This window comes from Eptatretus burgeri, chromosome 5 (assembly GCF_056783735.1).
Source record: "Eptatretus burgeri isolate ZD-2024b chromosome 5, Ebu_testis_v1, whole genome shotgun sequence".
In the NCBI taxonomy this organism is placed as follows: Eukaryota; Metazoa; Chordata; class Myxini; order Myxiniformes; family Myxinidae; genus Eptatretus; species Eptatretus burgeri.
In genome coordinates, this window is record NC_140965.1 from 75,572,609 (window position 1) to 75,592,148 (window position 19,540).

Below are 19,540 nucleotides of genomic sequence, written 5' to 3' on the forward strand. Positions count from 1 at the left end.
CATGAAATTTGGCACAGATATTGGTTATTTTCCTGTGAAGCGTCTTGATCCCTGTTGTTCATTGCATGGCCCGCGAGCCACTGGCGGCCTAAACTGTGGCCGATAATACACAAATGTGAAAAATGCCCATCTTAATCCACCATAAATGCTCTCAAATCGGTTTCAAATGAGTGTTGCAACACGAAGCATAAAAGTAATACAACTACATCAGGATATAGTTGCAGTGTACAAACAATTACGCCTGCAACCCAGTTAACCAAAACAAAGAAGAGTATGTGGAGGCAGGCCTAATAGCAGCCATTATGGAGTTCTGCAGGCGGTGTGGCAGCTCTCACGCTGATGTCTTATCGGCAAAATGACCCCCCCCCTCCCTAAACCAATCATGAAGATCACTGGTCTAGACATTATCACATTTTACATGGAGTGGGCAATACCATTGGAGTAAAAGTCACGGTGTTTTATTTTCTTCTGTGTCCTTTTGGGGGTTGGAGTTGAGGGAGGAGTGAGACTCAAAATCTCTATTTTCCAGTAATTTTCCAACTTTATGCAATCTGATAACTCAAATTGATATCCCTGCAAGCTACGAACATTCCTCTTTTACAACAGTGCTTCATTGTCCTCTCAACATGATGGCATGGTCTCTATCTTGAACAAATATTGAGCAACAGTAATGTAATCTTGTAGGATTTCCTCCTCTTTCAACGCGTGTCACATAATGCTATTTTCTGCTCGGCCATGGGAATTTCTTCGGGCCTGTCGGGCTGCCATTTATCACAGTTAAAATGCTTATTGGTGTAGTGTACTAATTTGAAACTTAGAGTATTGAACTATTCTCTACATTTTGATCCATAAAAATGCAGAATTGTGAAAATTTTGTTGTTTATCTTGAAGGGGAAAAGAAAAGGGTGAAATTTCCAAGTAGTTGCAATTTAGCTGTTTGTCTCGAGCTGTGGCTTCCTGGAGCCACACTGTCAAGCATTTCCCTTTCCCCACAAGGCTCTGTACTGGGCAAGTCACACTGCAGTGCACGGTGTACTGTGGCATATTTGAAATGTAATTAATGTTTGCCTAGCGATTATTAGTAAACTTGTTGGAGGCAATGTGGCGAGGTCACGTGGAATGAATTTGGCTGTAAATGGAGTTTGCTTATGACTTGGTAGGTGTATTGTCTGGAGGGAGGTAATAACCTGGCTTGGACCCAAGATATATTTTGCGATGGAATTCCCCGTTGCTATGTATCAAGGTGGTTTGGTGCCAAGGTATCTTGTACTCCAACGTTTTTTACATGCATAACAAATGTCACTAAGTATATTTCAATGCTGTGGACTAATAGATAAACCAAAAATTGTTTAATTGAAGTGCACTCACTTGTCACTCTGTGACTGAGTTATCATCATCATCTTCTTCTTTTTTTTTCTGCAGGATCTAAGGCTGCAGTGGTGTGTGTCTTGTGCCTTGTATACATACCACACACACACACACACACACACACACACACACACACACACACACACACACACACACACACACACACACACACACACACACACACACACACAAAACAAATATGCTGTATAAGTTTCAATGTGATATCTTGAAAAATTTCTGAGATAAAGCAATAATAAAATCACAAAAAGACCCATTTGATTATAATGGAGTGGAATTGTTGTCATGGTAACCGTTGACCCCATAAAAATGGCCAAATCAATCGTTCTGATTTTTGGTGAACAAATTCAGTGACCCATTAAGCAAACCCTGTTCAGATTTCAAGTCGATGGAATGAAAATTGATGATTTTATGACATTGACCTTTTACTTATTCACCTCAATAACAATAGGCTTCCAGATTTTGACTAATTCTATCAGGTGGTTACGTTTAGTGGACATCGGTTTAGAATTGCGACCTATAAGTGACTGACAGACAAACAAACCAACAAACAAGGAAGATGTCGTACATAGCACAATACTTGCGATATCCAAAGAAACAATAGTTGCCATGGAAACAGCAATTTGGCAATTTTGAAAATTTGACCTATCAGGTGTTTGTTTTACATGATTGGTTATTATGCATAACAACTTTGGCTGATACTTTTTCTAACTGCTCCTGAACGGGTGTTTTACGTGTTTCGGACAGCCTTGACCTTGACCAATTTTATTTTTATAAAATATATATAATATATTACATATATGTACAAATAAGCTGTGCAAGTTAATAAGTTTCAATTTAACATATTTAAAATTTTTTGAGGTATGGTAATAAATTTGGAAATTGTCCCATTTGATTATATTATAATGTGGCAGAATTGTTGTCACAGAAACCATTGACTTGTCAAAACAGCTAAAACGATCATTCTGATTTTTGGTGATCCAATTCTGTGACCGGATATGCAAATCCTGTTCAAATTTCAAGTCAATCGGATGAAAATTGATGATTTTACGCAACCTTGACCTTTGACTCTTTTAGCTTTTCACCTCCAAAACAATATGCTTCAAGCTTTTGATGGGTGAACTAATCTAGTGACCCAATATGTAAATTCTATTCAAACTAGCAGATCACCCACCTGGAGGGTGGGTGGAGATTGCACATTACTTGATGAAAAATTATTCTATAGATGTTTGTATGTTGAAAAAGTCTTGAGGGCTATAAAGGGTCAAGGGAGTCCAAGGGGTCTAAAGGGTGTAGGGGGTCTAACGGGTATGTTCCAATAGTAATTAGGGGTCGAAAGAGTCGAATTGGGTCTACATGGTACTCGGAGTCAAAAGAGGGTCTAATTGGTTTAAAGGTCTTAAGGAGTCTAAAGGGTCTTAAGCTGTCTAAGGGGGTCTGAAGAGTCTTAAAAGGTCTTGAGGGTCTGAAATGGTCTTAAAGGGGTCTACAGGTCTAAATGGTACGTTCCAATAGTACGTAATTAATAGACCAAGTCATGGTCCGATAATACGTCATTAATTGATGTATTCACGGTCCAACTCGTGTTCAAACACCACGTAATCGATTGACATACTCGCATGGGTCGACCAAGGATTCACCTCGATGAGGATTTGCCGTCCACCCGTGTTTTCGGTTTTATATATTTAGATATGAAGTCCATCGGATGAAAATAAACAACTTATGTGGCCGTGACCTTTGACCTATTGACCTCAAACAATAGGCTTCTAGCTTGTGACTACCTCTACCTCTACCAGGCGGATACTTTTTGTGAAGATCGGAGTAAAATTCAGACAGACACATAGATAGACAGACAGACCAGACCACCCCAGACCAATCCAGAATAACAGCCCAGACCAGCAAATATATTTGCAAAAATTTCATTTCACAAGTAATAGAAAGTGTCACTAGCCAGTCTACAACTGACACTTTCATTTTGTACAGTATTTTTTCCAGTGTTTAAAAAATGTATTCATTATTTCGTTTTGTATTGGTTGTGTTTTTCATTTAAAATTTATTGCTCTTACCATTTGTTTATAAGTCTTGTTCTGCATCTGTGTGAACAGACAGTTTTGGATGTGGAGACAGCTGTATACATACACATTGCTGGCTCAAGGCAGTACAAGCAACTGAAGTTCTGTGAAGACGACGGTTTTGTGAAAAAGTATTTGGAAAAACAAATTTAAGAAGATAAAAATACAAAGTAAAAGTGACTGTGGAATATAACTCGCTGTGGGAGAGGAAGTGAAAATTTGTTACAAAGAGACTTTGTAGTGAAAACAAGAAGAGAAAAAGAGTGGCTTGCTTGTGGAAACCCTCTTGGGAGGCAACTGCAGCATGCTGGATCCTGTGGCTCGGTGCCATGAGCAAACCACACCGGCTGACACGATCGTCCGCCGCAGCCAATGGTCTCGATGAAAGCTTCTTCGGTCGCAGCCTGCGTAACCGCAACGTTAGCCTTCCTGACGAGCAGCTACAGACCAAACCGCTGGCACCATTGCGAAGTCGTCATGAGTCTGGGTCATCATCTTTGTCGGGGATGCATGATTTGCAATATCTTACCAGCCGCAAGCGAATGCTGTCCGGTACTGAAAAGGACGAAAGCACAAGCAGTGAGGCTTTGACAACATACAAACGAGCAAAGCGACTTCGGCGCTCAGAACAATGTGAGGTATTGGTGGAGGTCAAGGATAATGTCGCCGAACTTGGGGCAACGCTAAAGTGTGTGCGCCGTTGTTTAAATCTCAACTTGACTTCAGCCATAGTTGAAAAAGGTAATGTAGACAGAGAGGAGGATGAAAAGGAAGAAAGTGAGAGAAATAATGGTGATGATGTGGTAGTTGGAATTGAAGAAGAAAAAGGTACAGAGCTTAATGCTCAGAATTATTCAACTATGTGTGGAAACACAAACCAGCACTTGGATACTGGTGAAAACAATGGCAATACAGACTCTGCATCACAAATTGTGGGAGGTGGAAACGTTTTGTCCAATGGTTGCAAATTTTGGAGCAACGAAAGGAAAAATAACATGGAAATTCCGGTTTCGGAGAGGCATAGCTCGAAAGGTGCGATGGAAGAAGATACGACAATGCTCAAATCTGTTCAAGCGGTTGGTTGCCAGCCATTGTCAAAGGAAGTGTTGGAAGGTGAGGTAGATGTGGTTGGTGGTGACTCTTCATTTGGTTCAATGGACCAGGATGCAAATGTGTCACCACTGTCACAGCGCCAAATTCTGAATCGTGGACTCCCTTTCTCGTGGCATCAAGAACTTTCATGCCTCTCCGCTTCTGTCAGGTCTTCTCCAAGAAAGCGAAAAGTGCACAAGGTCTGTGAGAGCCAAATAGAAGAGACCGATACCAGTATGGAAGATGAAGGAATGGACTCAACACAATGTAGACTTTCTTTTATGAATGAAAAGCCTTTACCACAGGCAAGTGATAATCCTGAAAATGTAGATAAGAAACTGAAAAGCCTAATAAATGAACAAAAGTTTGAGGAGGATGTGACTGAAGATGAACAGGATGATGATGAGGATGAAGAAGAAGAAGAAATTGCGGAGGAAGAAGAAGAAGAAGAGCCAGATGTGTATTATTTTGAGTCTGACCATCTTGCTTTGAAACACAACAAGGAGTAAGTATTTACCTAATATTGAGAATATCATGATGAAATTTCTCAGAAAAATTTTTTTTCTTTATTTATTCATTGCAGCACATCACAAAATGTAAAGCCAATGTTCTTTTAGTAAAAGTCTTTTTCTCTCTATTACATATGTGTGTGGGGTATGGGTGGAAGCCCACAATGGGGAAGGAGGGGGTGGGGATAAGGCTTCACCTTGATGGCCACCTGGTTTCCCAATGCCCCCCCCCAACCCCCCATATCCAAACCCCAAAAAATCCAAGTGTCACATTTTTTTTTTGCACTCAGCAACCAATAATGGAAAAATCAAATTGTTGTTGGCTAAATCATAGACATTAGCAAAGCAGAAAATTTCATCAATGCTTGCCAGTGCATTCACTCCTGAATCCTAATATTCCCTGCCTGTCGGGACAGGAAAGGTGGGGGGGGGGTCTTTCCCTCCCCAGGATTTTTTTCATTGTATTTGTGGGACCATTTAATTTTGCTAATTCCTCTTTTCCACTATGTAATAGATTTTTTCTATTCTGTTGGAATAAAGCCACACCATACACTGATGACGGTCTACACACAACCCTTATCCATTGTAGCACCCATGCGCTGCTAATATATTGATAACTAACAATTCTTGTAACAGCAGTCATTAATTTGAAATATATGACCTTTCTCTGTGGAGAATCACCTGTTCAATCTAAATCTGAGCTCTGCTTTGTTCTGTCATGGCTTAATGTTTTCCTTGACATCATGAAATTTTAATTCTTAGTTGATGGAAAATGTTCAGAAAGATCGACTTTTCACAGGAAAAAGAAAAAGTGCTTCCAGAAGTTTCTAATTATAAGCAAACAACTGAATGCATCTGTAGAATTTTAAATTATACACTGTATTTTAATTATACACGGAAAAAGAATGTAAAGTTACATAATTCATGTATTAGGTCATAATTTGTTGTATGATCAATCACAGCAACAACTAGAAGGGCACTCGGTAGAGCGCATACCTCCGCCACGTAATGCCTGATCCACGAGAACATGTCGGGCCCAATACATTTTTGAAATATCATGCTATATCAATTTTGGCCCTGTCTCTCAAAGAATCACTTAAAAAAAATTAAATAACTCTCCGTATCCAGATACGGATTCGGATCTTCACCAAAATCTAATCAGTTTGTCCTTGTCACACACCCAACCTGCCCACAAAATTTCATCCAGATCTGTCCAAAACTTTTTTGAGATATCCTGTACACAAACAGACAGAAAGGGGTGAAAACATAACCTCCTTCACCTTCGGTGGTGGAGGTAACTAGAAGGGCACTCGGTAGTGTGCATAACTCCTCCAGGCTGATTATTAGTTTGTTTTGTATCCCACCGATCGGCCGGATCCCGATGGCCCTGAACCAAAATTTAATTGGCTTGTTCTTGTCACATAACCAACTCATCCACCAAATTTCATCTGAATCCGTCCATATCTTTTTTGAGATATCGTGCATTCTTCTGTTTTAGCCTAATCACTCAATGGTGAAGAATCACATAATAAATTAGAGTATCCGGATCTGGATCTTCACCAAAATTTAATCAATTTGGCCTTGTCACACACCCAACCTGTCCACAAAATTTCATCCGAATCTGTCCACAACTTTTTGAGATATCCTGTACACAGACAGGGGAGAAAACACAACATCTGTTCACCTTCGGTGGGCGGAGACAATGAATAACATTTCTACTGTTAAGTATATCATTGGTTGTAGCCTGGTGTTGGCTTAGTGGTTAGGGTGGCGGCTTGGGATCCAAGGGTCCTGAGTTCAAGCCCTGTTGGCTGCTGAATTAACACCAGGGGGTTGACTCAGCCTATCATCCTTCCGAGGTCGGTGAAATGAGTGCCAGTGTACTGGTCCCGGTGTATGCCCCGGTTAGAATAGGTGTACCATATCCCTGTGTGTCGTAAGAGGCGACCAGGGTTGGCGTCAGGAAGGGCATCCGGCCATAAAACATTGCCTCAAGAAAAAGCCAAACCTCTGCACAGCAGGGAAAAATGGCTGTAAAAACGGTCATTTTTTTATTATAGTATATCATTGGTTACGCCATGCAGATAATCATATTGTTTTTGAAGATATTGTCGTGTCCAGGGGTTTAGCCCCTACCTGGACGGAGGGACAAACAGTTCTCCCCCCCGCCCCCCTTTTTAGTGATTAATGGCACGCGAAAGAAATGGCGGTAAAGGACGGAGGCACATGGGTTGTATTCTCGAACCCACAACAGATACACGGACACAAGTAAATGAAATTAAATTAAATGGATAATTTAATGACAGTAATAAAATATGTACAATGACAATAATTCAAATTTTAATGATGAAAGAAAAACGGGAGGTAATCTACAGCCTAAATTCCTACTTGAGGTGCCTCTGCACTCAGACACACACAGACAAGGGGTCATATAAAATAAAAGAAATATAGAAACCCATTTTTGTTCCTTCACTTAGCTGAGTCCAGACTATCTCTTTGCTGAGGAAGTGTGCTCGGACCGCGTCGTCGCTGCACGGGTAACCATGACCCCAAAATGGCGCCAAGCAATTTCTGAGGCAATATTCGACGTCGGGGCTCCTGAACAGTGGTGTAGCTTCTTCGTCGACCGCGCTTGTCGATCCCGCTCTCTGCTGAATGGCGCCGCTCCCTTCGGTGATATACATGAGGCTTCGAGGTCCCTCTCTCATGACCAGCCAAGAGTCAATGGCCAGTGTCTTGCCCAGCACGCAGCCAATTTGCCTTAGTATGAATACGAGAATCACAGCTATTTTGTCATGCCGAAAGGAGGAGGAGAGGAGATTGGGACCATACTCTTTGCAGAGCGTTGGTGCTGCTTAAGAAATCTCTTCATGCGTCAAAGGAAAGCCAGCCGTAATGCCTTGTCTATCTTGCTTCTGTCCCACTTTGAGCCTTCGTCTCCGACCATGTCTGTCTTCTCCGGAAACGACCTGCATCCCTGTTCTCTTGCTGAGACGCATTCTACTCTTTATTTTATTTTTTTGTTTGCCTCCCTCACACCGAATTCCACTCGTGTGTTCGCTTCTGGCTACGAGCTGCTTCACCCATCCTCTGACAAACGTGGCCCCTCACGCTCTTCTTCTTCCTACGTCATGCCCATCAATCATCAGCCTCAGACGTGACTTCGCCTGCCGTCACCCTTGGAGGTGGGGCTTCTTCCTACTTTGTCATGCAGCTCAGTTATAATGGTTGTTGTAGTTATAAATACGTAATTCTATCATTGCTGGTTTCTAATACAAAAAAAATTGGAAAAGTCACAGGAGGGCATTTGCATATTGGGGGAAATTATCCTTAATCCCAATCTAATTAACACAACACCACCCCCCGTGTTGTGATGAGTAACACTGAAGTTCACAGTTTCCCTACTGAGTTTACATCAAAATGTTTCCTGCACGTCCACGGGCCAAGCAACTCTATACGATCCGATCTTTCCAATGAAATTCCTCCATCTACCCCCAAACAAAACAATATTAACTTGTGTTGTTCTTATCCCAAACCTTTTTCACAAATTGTTTTCGAACTTTATTTTCTCTTTTTTTTTTCCATGTGTGTTTATACAGGATCGTACAATGTTGGAATTAATTATCAAAGCACAAGCAATACACATTACAATTTATAATAGTAACAAGCAAGTTATTTCAACAAGATAAGTTTTTTTTTTTTAGTAAAAACCGAGATATATAGCATGATATTTCAAAAATGTATTGTGCCTGATATGTCCTCGGAGATCAGGCATTGCGTGGCGGAGGTATGCGCTCTACCGAGTGCCCTTCTAGTTGTGAGTGTTTCCTTGGCCTCTCTTGAGACATTATTTCACATTTTTCTTATGCTTGAGAATTATTATTTTTTTAATATGTATATTTATATATTTACATCTATTTATAAATTTATATATTTATTTATTTATCCATCCATCCATCCTTTGGGACCATACTTTGTGCAGAGCGTTGGTGCTGTCAAAGCAGTCTCCTTGGCTATTGGGCACAATCCTGGATGGGTCGCCACTCCGATGCAGGATACCAGTAAGCTGGTACTCATTTTGCCGATCTCGGAAGGATGACAGGCTGAGTCAAGCCCACCTGGTATTAATTCAACAGCCAAGTAGGATTCAAACTCAGGACTCTTGGATCCCAAGCCAACCACTATAGCCATTAAGCCAACACCAGGCTTATATGTATATGTATATTTATTTATACATATATATATATATATAATTTGTTTATTTATATATACAGTGAACCCTCGCCGTCCGCTGGGGTTACGTTCCTCTAAACTTCCGCGAATGGCGAACATTTTATAACATGCACGTCAATGAGATACGTTCCAACCTCTCAAAATAAGTCCAAATATCATAAATAAAAAACAATAATAAAAAAGGACATTTAATTGAAAAATATGAACAATTGAGTAAAATATGATATAATAAGGAACATTTGCCATCAATAAGAAGGCTTTATTGCTTGGAGTACTGTTGATGGGTAGCCGCAGTCAGTTCTGCTTGAACATAGCCATGACATGGAGGTAACCAATCGATCTCCCAGGGGCGACTCACAAATCCCTCACATCTATTATGTTGTGCTCTTGCCTTTGTGAAAATATTGTTGCAGGCCGGGGGTCGGGTGAGAAGACCACCAGGGAGAGAAGTTATCTCGGGTTCCCACCAGACTCCCCGGAATTACAGGCCGTCGCACACGGATAATTCCGTGATGCGGCGGGTCGCTAACCGACCGTGAACGCCAATAACTCAACCGCATGACCCAAAGTCCTCCCCTCTATGGGTTAACCGGGTTACCTAATTAATCACGTGATTTAATTACCGGGAACACGCCCTCCGTACGCCTTGTCCAAACCTAATCACTTTACCGGATCGGATGCAGCCGAGCGACACTGCCAAGAACGTACCGGCTAAAAGGAACGGATTGTTGGGAATAAAGTCCTGGCTGAGCTAGGATTCGGACCATGCTGAATCAATGAAAGAACAGACAAAAACGAGCTGGGAACATTTATAATAATAATTTATTTACAAGCAGGTGAGGAAAGTTATGTGGCACAGTGAATAGTCATTTTATTCTTGTGTAATGCAGGGATAGAAAGAAGTGTGAGGTGCGACAATAATACAAGCACCTTACGAAAGCAGACACAGAATGGATATAACCCAAAATAATAATATTTTGCAATCTAACTTACGAGGACAGGCGCCATCACTCACTCACTCACTCACTCACTCACTCACTCACACCCCGATGAAGAGGAGTTGATGAAGAGAAAAAGGAGAGGAGATGAGGCTAACGGTCTCTCAATACCTTGCACGATTGCCCGATCGCGCCACCAATACGTTTTGGGGGATGCCCCGCTGGGTGATACCTCGCTGACAGCTGGTGCACTGTCTCTGCTTCGTGCAGCTAGTGTCAGTCCAGAGAATGAGACGCGACCGTCGGGCGTGAAGGGAGGGACTTGGGTGGAGAAGGCAGAGTCGAGAGCGAGTCCGTGGAGTGGTAGAAGGGATCAGGTGGGTGGGTGGAGTCAGTGACGTGTGGACGGAGAAGTGAAGGCGGAGTCGCAGGCGATGACCGTCGGGTGAAGAAGGTGGATAGATTGATCCCAAACCGGGCAGAGAATGGAACAAGCCGACAACAGCGATGGCCAAGACACCAAAACCAGAACTGGAAGTCGAACTGGAACTCTGGACGGCCTCGTGCCTTGTCCTTTATAAAGCCCATGGGGGGGGGGCACTCCGAAGTGATGTGTCGTCACCCGAATTGGGCGCTCCGATTGGCCCCGGCCCTTGCACGGCCCGGCTGCGATGGCCGGAAGTGGCTTCACTCCACTTCCGCCAAGATGACCCCAAGCTGTGGAATCGTCTTGCTCCGACCCCACGACATGAATTGCCTTGCACCGATCTCCCTGACTGTGCCCTGGTGACCGGCCGAGAGTCGTGTCGGCCCCGCATGCCCGCCTGGGCACCCCCGATTAGCGCTGATCAATGCCTGCTCCATGATGCACCACTTGGCCTGAACGACCCAAACCGCACAGCACGCCTCTGCCTGATCACAGCTTCGCCAGGCGGAGAGGCGAGGAGACATCCGCCGTCCGTGGGGAACACCTGTGGCTACCAGTGAGGACCGACGGTAAGATGTTAGGATAAACCCATGCACAGACCAGAACAAGATGTTTGCCATTCGTTCCCTGCTGTGTGCGATAACAAGGTGGTACGAGTTAAGCACAGGTCCGCCTTTGAGCACATTCCGTGCAGTACGTGCAGATCCGCCATGGCCCACATGGTCAGTGCTCGCGTTTGCCTGATTCTGCTATCGTGTGCGCGGGGCCAACCCCGATCTGTCAGGAATTGAGGGGAACGATCGGATAATTATAATAAATAGATGGAGGTTTGGAATGAAAAAGAATATAGTTATAAGTATCAAATGGAGGGAAGAGGATGCCGATGTAATTAAATGCAGAAATGAGTTGAAAAGAACGCGCCGCCCGTATCTTGCACACTTATGTCCTGTGTAACGTGGCGTGGTTGTTGTTTTTCTATTATCTGCCTCTGACGATGTAGTTATTGTCACCAAGCTGCCAGCAATGCTCTTGCCGATATTGGGTCATTTGCTACTGTGTTATGAAAAACAACATCCGTGCAGCCTCTTTAAGAGATATTTGTTCCTATGCCTTTTCAATGCAACCAGCAATCTCTTCCCAGCTCATTGGAAAGGTCAGACAATCATCTCGAGCTTGCAGCAGAGATTCCTCCGAAGGTATCGCTGTTTCCTCGCAGCTGCACTGTCGATGCTCATGTGGTGTTGCGGCTTTCTATTCCCCTCCCCCGGCCACGGCACGTGTTGGCCTCTGCGAGAGTAGGGTGAATATACTGATTCTGGCTCACTTTTCCCCATGTAAGTGAATGGGGGATTTTCAGCGATTTATTTTTTTTCCCCTAAAAATAAACCCCCTTTTTATCCCAAGGTTATTTGTCTCCCATTTTAACCTAGGGGCACTCTTCAAATAACCAATGCAATAAGGTAAAGATTTGTTCAAGTAGTAAAGTAGTAATGGGATTTGTTTTGGTGATTCTAAAGAAATATCTGAAACATATAAGCCTCGGGGCACTCTTTTTCAAAGAACCAATGCATATTGTTCAGCTCACTCATTGAACCTAGAAATATTTGTTCATTCTCAAATTCCTTCAATAGTTTAATTTTCTTTGCACAATAATCCCCATCTAAAATATTTAAAAATGAAACATTTGATTCTTTATATTTTCTTAAGATACCCCTTTTGTGCCATTACGAAATTTATAAACTTCTCTTAATGTTCTTGTTTGACCACCTCCTGAGCCACATATCATTTTGAGATTATAGTAAATTGTTTTTCCATTGCTCCATTGATAACCATCAAAGTTTTCAGTTCATTCAAGGATATTTATTTTTTTCTTTACATCCTCATACTTACTCGTTTTTAAATTGATTCGCTTATTTGTTTTATTTACATTTGTTTTAGTCATTTTCTCAATAAGACTTATTTGATATTTTTCACATTCATTATGTTTTCCATTTATATACCAAGACTCAGATTTTCTCCACTCTTTAGGTCGATTTAATACTTGGTTTGACCATTTATATATTGTGAAAAAACGTGGCGGTAGCCCTTAAAAAACCCTAACCCATCTTCCCATCGTTAAAACACAATCTATTCTTTACACTCTATCATACAATATCCATATGGAACACAATCTATTCCATTATCTAAAATAAATCTCTTATCATCAAAGGCTCCTAATGCCTCTTTTTATTTACTTCTTCAATATATATATATATATATATATATATATATATATATATATATAAATTTATATATATATATATAAAAATTTATTTATATATATATATATATATATATATATATATATATATATATATATATATATATATATATTATGTTTATAACTTCTTATTGTAATCATTTTCCTATATTCTTCTTTCTTATTCATCAAACAATTATAATAATTTCTAAAAGTTATTGATTTCTTTATTACATATTTCTTTATTCCCTTTAACCTCTTATCAATCTGATCACCATACTTGTAAGCATATGCCTTTGCTCTCAATCCAATAAAATCACTCATTACCTTTCCACCCAACTCATCCTTAAACTTACCAATAACCTTTTCATTCTTTTTTGAAAATAACTCGCTCTTCTTACTAAAATTACTTGTATCATATACTCCAATATATTTACAGTGTGTGCGCTGTATACAATTGCACTGAGTTTGAAATGTCCCCGGCGTCGTCTACCACATCTCCGGTGGGTCCGGTGTGTCCCCGCCCCCCCCACTTGCCTCAAGACAGCCAATGACGGCCGTCCGGTAGATGCAGTGCGTAACCTCGACGGAAATGGCGACAATTGACGGAAATACCCGAGTATTTCAATGGAAATTTGTGAAACTAATGTGTTATGTATGTGAAAACCATTTGATTTATTGCTTGACGGAAAAAACAAAGAAACGCTCCCTCATGTACGAACGAACGAACGAAAGACGTCATTTCCGTCCACCATGGCATTTCGCGCCGAACACAGAAAGCTAAGTTCTTCTTTTGCCATCATTCTCTTTAATATTAGCCATAAACAAGTGTTTCGTCATGCATTCGTAGTTGAAATTTACTTACAACAAGAACGAAAAAATAATCTCCTCAGATTCAACAAGAACGAAAAAAACCCCGAAAACATCACGTGCAGGACAAGACCAATCGAGCTGAAGCAAACTATACTGTAACTGCACTGCTCCTGATTGGTCAAAGAACACCACGTGTGTTGTGTGGGCGGTGTTATGCATGAGGATTCCAGGCTAAGTTCTTCTTATGCCATCATTCTCTTTAATATTAGCCATAAACAAGTGTTTCGTCATGCATTAGTAGTTGAAATTTACTTACAATCATTCTTTTGCGGCCCCCTCCCACGCCGTATCGAATGATTTCATTCCTTCTGTTATATAAAAAGGTGCTTATCACAATAATAACAAGATTTTTACATTTCAAATATTAAGTCCGCTTTTTAATTGTTTTTCAACTGAAAAAGCATAAATTGCATATTTTAACATTAGTGTACTGATTTGATTCACCACACGCGCTGTATTGAAGGATTTCACTTGTTCTTCATATCTTTATAAACATCATCAGTTTTTATATCTAGGATAAAACTATCATTGTCCATATACAACAATGAAACATTTTCACCATACTCTTTCTTTAAGCCATTATACAAATAATCACACATCAATATCTTTGATAAATCAAGAACTGCTGTTCCAATATAAATTGGTTTATCCATTACAATACTTTCCTTTTCCATATGAAGAGCAGAAAAGTTCTCTGAAAAAACCTCTTCTCTCTTAAAACTTGGTTTATTTATCAATCTGGAAGCTTCTTTCCAAGATGTTGCAAATCTAATGTTTTGCCTGTTTCTAACATTCTCCATTGTCTTTCCAAAGACAGCATTATTCATCAATTTATAGAATTCCCCTTCAAATTTTACTTTTGTATTTGTTCTCATATCTGTATTGAATTTAATATACTTTTTCATCCAAGGACTTTGTTTAATTTTTCAAAGTCTATGAATTTTAGCTACTCTCAATCCTTCTCTCAAAAACTGTTTCAAGCTTCTCTAATGCAAAACGTATCCCTCTTTATCATAGAATGTTGTTAATAACTTTTCTGTTGATTTGCCTTTAATATTAAAACTTTAATGATTATCACTTAATCATTCTTTCTTTGGGGTTTCTTTCTCGCATGTAAAAGGAAGGTTTTTATGCTTATTATGAAGATCACTCGGGTACCTCAAATCAACTTCAAAATAATAACCTTCTTCTTCCTCATTCAATTCCTCTTGAGAATAAATAACAATATTCATCAAAGCCTTTTCATAATCGTTTTCTTCCACCCACTCTAATTTACCACAAGGCACAGATTGAGACATTGCCCATCCATACAAATTATTAGCATCAAAATACATCAAATAATTACTATCTTTTTCACTATCATAATTTGGGAGATATTTATTATTTGCTTTCGCATATCTTTTTGAACATACTTGTGATATTCCACCTCTCTTAGACTTCTCAATCATCAAAAGCATATCAACATCACTGATTAAATCTATATCTTGTTTTGTCATTTTCAACATTGCACTCCAAGCTAAATCAGGAGCTGTGAAATAGTGGGCAGGATCTAATCCATAACAATTTTTATTATGACAGAGTGATCTAACAGCTCCAAACACAACAGCTAACAATAAAACATGTTTATAGATACAAATCATGATATTGTCCAAGGTTCTTTATCTTAAATATTTTCCAGATTTCTTGTGCGTGTTTATATTCCTTATCACTTATCTCTTCTTCATAAAGGTTATTATAGAAACTTTCTTTTGAAGGAAGTTGTGTTTCTTTAAATCTCATAAATGAATCCATATAATCATAAGGATAAATTCCCTTACTTGCAAGAATTTTCTCTTTACTTTGAATTTCATTCCTTGTTTGAATTTCCTCTCTAGTTAGAATTCCCTCTTTAATCAGAATTTCCTCTTTAGTTAGAATTTCATTCCTTGTTTGAATTTTCTTTATAATTAGGATTTCATCTTCAGTTAGGATTTCTTCATTAATTTCCTCATTAATTAGAATTTCCTCTTTACTTTGAATTCTCTCTTTAATCTGAATTTCCTCTTTAGTGAGAATTTCCTCTTTTGGAAAGAATGAATTAAGATTTGGAAAAGACCCCATGGAGCTTAGATTTGATGTTAGGTAGGCTCGTGGTGTTCCCATAAACTTGTAAGAATCTAGAAACCTAATACGAGTTCAAGGTTTTGTGAATATCATTTTTGTAAATGAAATATACTTTTGACTTGTGTTTGTTATGGCAGAAATATTCCCTGGTGTTTTTGAAAGTTCATTTATAAATAGATGTGTATTATAGTTGGCGCTGTTGTGAAGAAAGACTGGAATAAAAGAAGGAAATTTATAATTAAGATTACAACAGAAATGAGCGGGACCTCTATATTTATCAGTAAGATGACAATGATCCCTAACTTTAGACTCCTCAATTTCCTCTTCACAAATATGACAGATATTGTTCTTTCTAAATTCTAATTTTTCTTCTTTGGTTAATTTCATCGGTTCATTTGTTTCTTTTTCATTAATTTAGTTAGTCTTATACAATCCTTTTCTAATCGTTTTACAAACTCTTGTTAAGCTTTTTTTCCACTATAATGTTCAAGTTTATTGTACTTTTCTCCAACAGATGATTTGATATAATAACAGAAACCACAAGGAATATGTTTTTGATATTTATTTGTATATGATTCTTTTGAATTAGGAGAAGCTGTATTTATCTTTTTTAGGATACATTCAAAATCAGTGTATATCACAAATGGGTGCATGATAGATTTATTATAATCTTCAAAAGAAATCTTTTCACCAGGTTTAGGCATTGTAATTACAGCTGATTTATGATTACTACAATATTTTGAATGTTGTTCTAATCGTTCTTTTGTATGAAATGAATAAAGACATCGCTTACAAGGATATATTTTGTTTGCTGTTCTGAAGACCTGAGAAGAGATTGATCTTGATAAATTATTGATGTATGTATTATGTGAATTCTTTCCAACACTAAAATATAAAAGATCAATGTGTGTTTCTTCATTTTTATAGTTGTTTGAAATTTTTAATATTTGACCTTTGTTTGTATCCGTTAATCCATATACATTAATAGAAAGATTATTCTTTTTCTCAAATTTAGGAATATCTGTTAGTGGCATTGGGAATTTAAAATCTTTAATGTCCAAGGTATTCTCATATTTCATATATTGTTTTACTCTTCTGAATTACAATTTGGTGGATGTAAGTGAGCAAGAACAGACCAGAGAAATCATTTATTATCATTGTTCTTAATATTAACAACTGCCTTCTTTAGTTTTATTTCTTTTAGTAATTCAATATAAGAAGAAGCTTTAAGAGGGTTTGATTTTAGAATGTGTATATCTAAAAAGATGATTTTTAAAAATATTAAATCCACTTCCTACCACTGTATTATCAACATCCTCTTGTCTTGATAGTTCTTCATAAACCCCACGATTCAAAAAATCTTGAAATGATGTTATAAAATGAAGATCTGTTCTCATATAAGGAGTTTGTTCTTCATCTCATCTTTTCATATTCATTTTCACTCCCATATAAAACTTTAAAGTTTTCATTTCTTTTAATGTCTTTTTAATAACTTTTTCAACATCAGGTTTCACTATTTCAATTGATTCAGCTATTGATGATGGACCGGGTTCTCCAAATTGAAAAATCCTTATTTTTATATGCCCTTTAAATGCCCCATCAGTGTTTTCAATATAATAGTCTCCCTTTACTTTACTTTAAACTCATTCTTCTTGTGTTTTTGTGATTGAAGATGTCTATTATAACTACTCTTCAAAACATCCTTTGAGCAGATATCACAATGTTTTCTTTCCAACTCAAGAGGAGATATTTGATGAAATAGATTAAATGTATGTTTGTTGGTTTGAAGGTGTTTTTTATAATATTTATATTCGTGATTACAAACATCGCAGTACGTTGTATTCACCATATTTATATAATAAAACTTTGCTTAAACTAAAATTTTCTTAATGAAAATTTCATTTAATTTATAGGTGAATCTGTGCTTAAAACCATTTTATCCTCCAACTTTTTTCACTTAATAAATACAATGTTTCAAGACACAAAAGACAAGTTTCAATCAATCTCTTCATTTGTAAAAGATACTGAGAAATATGTCAAGGATGTAAAATTGAACAAAGAAAAATTTAACAACTATTGGATAAAAACAATTATGGTAAATAATATGAGTTCTTCAATTTCCTTCAGTGGAAGGGCTTTTACTATATCTGGAAGAACATCAATTAAAGTATCTCCAACAAAAGTTTCTCCTCTCCTTCTGGTAGTGTATTCAAAACTAGAAAAAGCAATGAAACAAGAAAAAGTATCAAAAAATAAAAACCTTATGGATGAAGCTTTAGAAAGAAAAGATAAGACCATCTGTAATATGCAAGGAGAAATTTGTATTTTTTTCAACAACCCTAAAGATGTAAATCCTGATGAAATAAAGGATGTTAATATATCAGGTGAAGTGACATTTCGTTCAATTGTATTTAAGGATCATTTTAAAATCACCTTTAATACAAAAAATGTTGTAGTTGAATCTGGTAATGAAAAAAGGTATATAGATATCAATGGTAATATTGTTTCTACTCATTAAATGAGTCGATATTCATCTGAAGATTTTGAAAGTATAGATGATTCTGAAGATGAACTTTAGTTTAAGTAAAGTTTTACTTTATAAATATGCTAGGACTTCCCTGATTCTCCATATGACAAATTCGAGAATTGTCCTGCGTGTGATAGAGTGGGATTAAACACAGAGTTAAAAGCCTATAAACAATGTATATTCTGTGATCATCTTCTAATTAATGATAATAAAAAATATAAAAAGGAAAATATTTCTTTTAGATTGACACCAAAAATGAATTACTTTACAAGATTGATTAGACAAATGAATGTAAAGTATGAGGGTGATAACACACCTTTCCTTACAAGGGAAGAAACTGAACGTATTAGAGAAATGTTCAAAGGATTGTTGTTGTATATTATTCATGGATGTGATTTTCAGTGAAATATCAATACAAGATATTGCATATATAAAATAATGGATTATCTTGAAATTAAACCTGAACTTTGGATAAAATATCGAGTTTCTAAAAAAGCCCAAAATAAATTAAATAACCTGTTTTCCAAATATATAAATGAATGATTTTTTACCCATTTGGGAAAATAAGATAAAATTTAACAATCATAAAAATCTTACAAATTCATTAAGATGTCTCATAGTTGGTTCAAGCCGATGCGGAAAAACCTGCTTACTTTTGAAGATGCTCCTGACTCCCAACTTTTTAGATTATGATAATTTAATAATTTTCACAAAGTCGAGTTTTCAACCAGAGTATCAACTACTCTCACAACCTTTTAATGCTGGTCTTCAAAAAGAAGATATTGTTACGAATTTTGCCCGCCCATCGTGCGATTGGGCACATAACTCAAATCGCGACACATCGCCCACCGGAACGGACAATTCAGCCGTGACCCTCCTGGAACTACCGCCAGGAGCCAGTCACGGGTGGGGGTTTAACCTCACCACAACCCAGTCCGCATTCTACCCGCGCGAAATAGGGTGAATTGCCGAATGTCGATATACCTAAGTACCCGTGCGGGTAGCGTACCGAGGAGTTGTACCACGCCACATATCAAACATTTAAAGTCCAAGAATTAAATTCCAAGTGTTGTGGTCAATTATCTCTACATGTGTTATTTCAACTCAACAAAAATAAAAAAAAATTGTGACATTATTTTTA

At 38.2% G+C, this 19,540-nt stretch overlaps 1 protein-coding gene across 4 annotated transcripts in view; it reads left to right on the forward strand.

Annotated features, from left to right (window-relative positions):
* Positions 1-19,540, forward strand: part of ZZZ3 (zinc finger ZZ-type containing 3) — a 142,957-nt gene that overhangs the window by 10,285 nt on the left and 113,132 nt on the right. For 3 of the 4 annotated variants that reach the window (XM_085882459.1, XM_085882460.1, XM_085882457.1), the window contains exon 2: positions 3,492-5,055. In XM_085882459.1, coding sequence (XP_085738585.1) covers positions 3,788-5,055 — 1,268 coding nt within the window. In that variant the 5' untranslated portion in view covers positions 3,492-3,787. The remainder of the gene's footprint in view (positions 1-3,491; positions 5,056-19,540) is intronic. The other variant, XM_085882458.1, reaches the window with a different exon arrangement.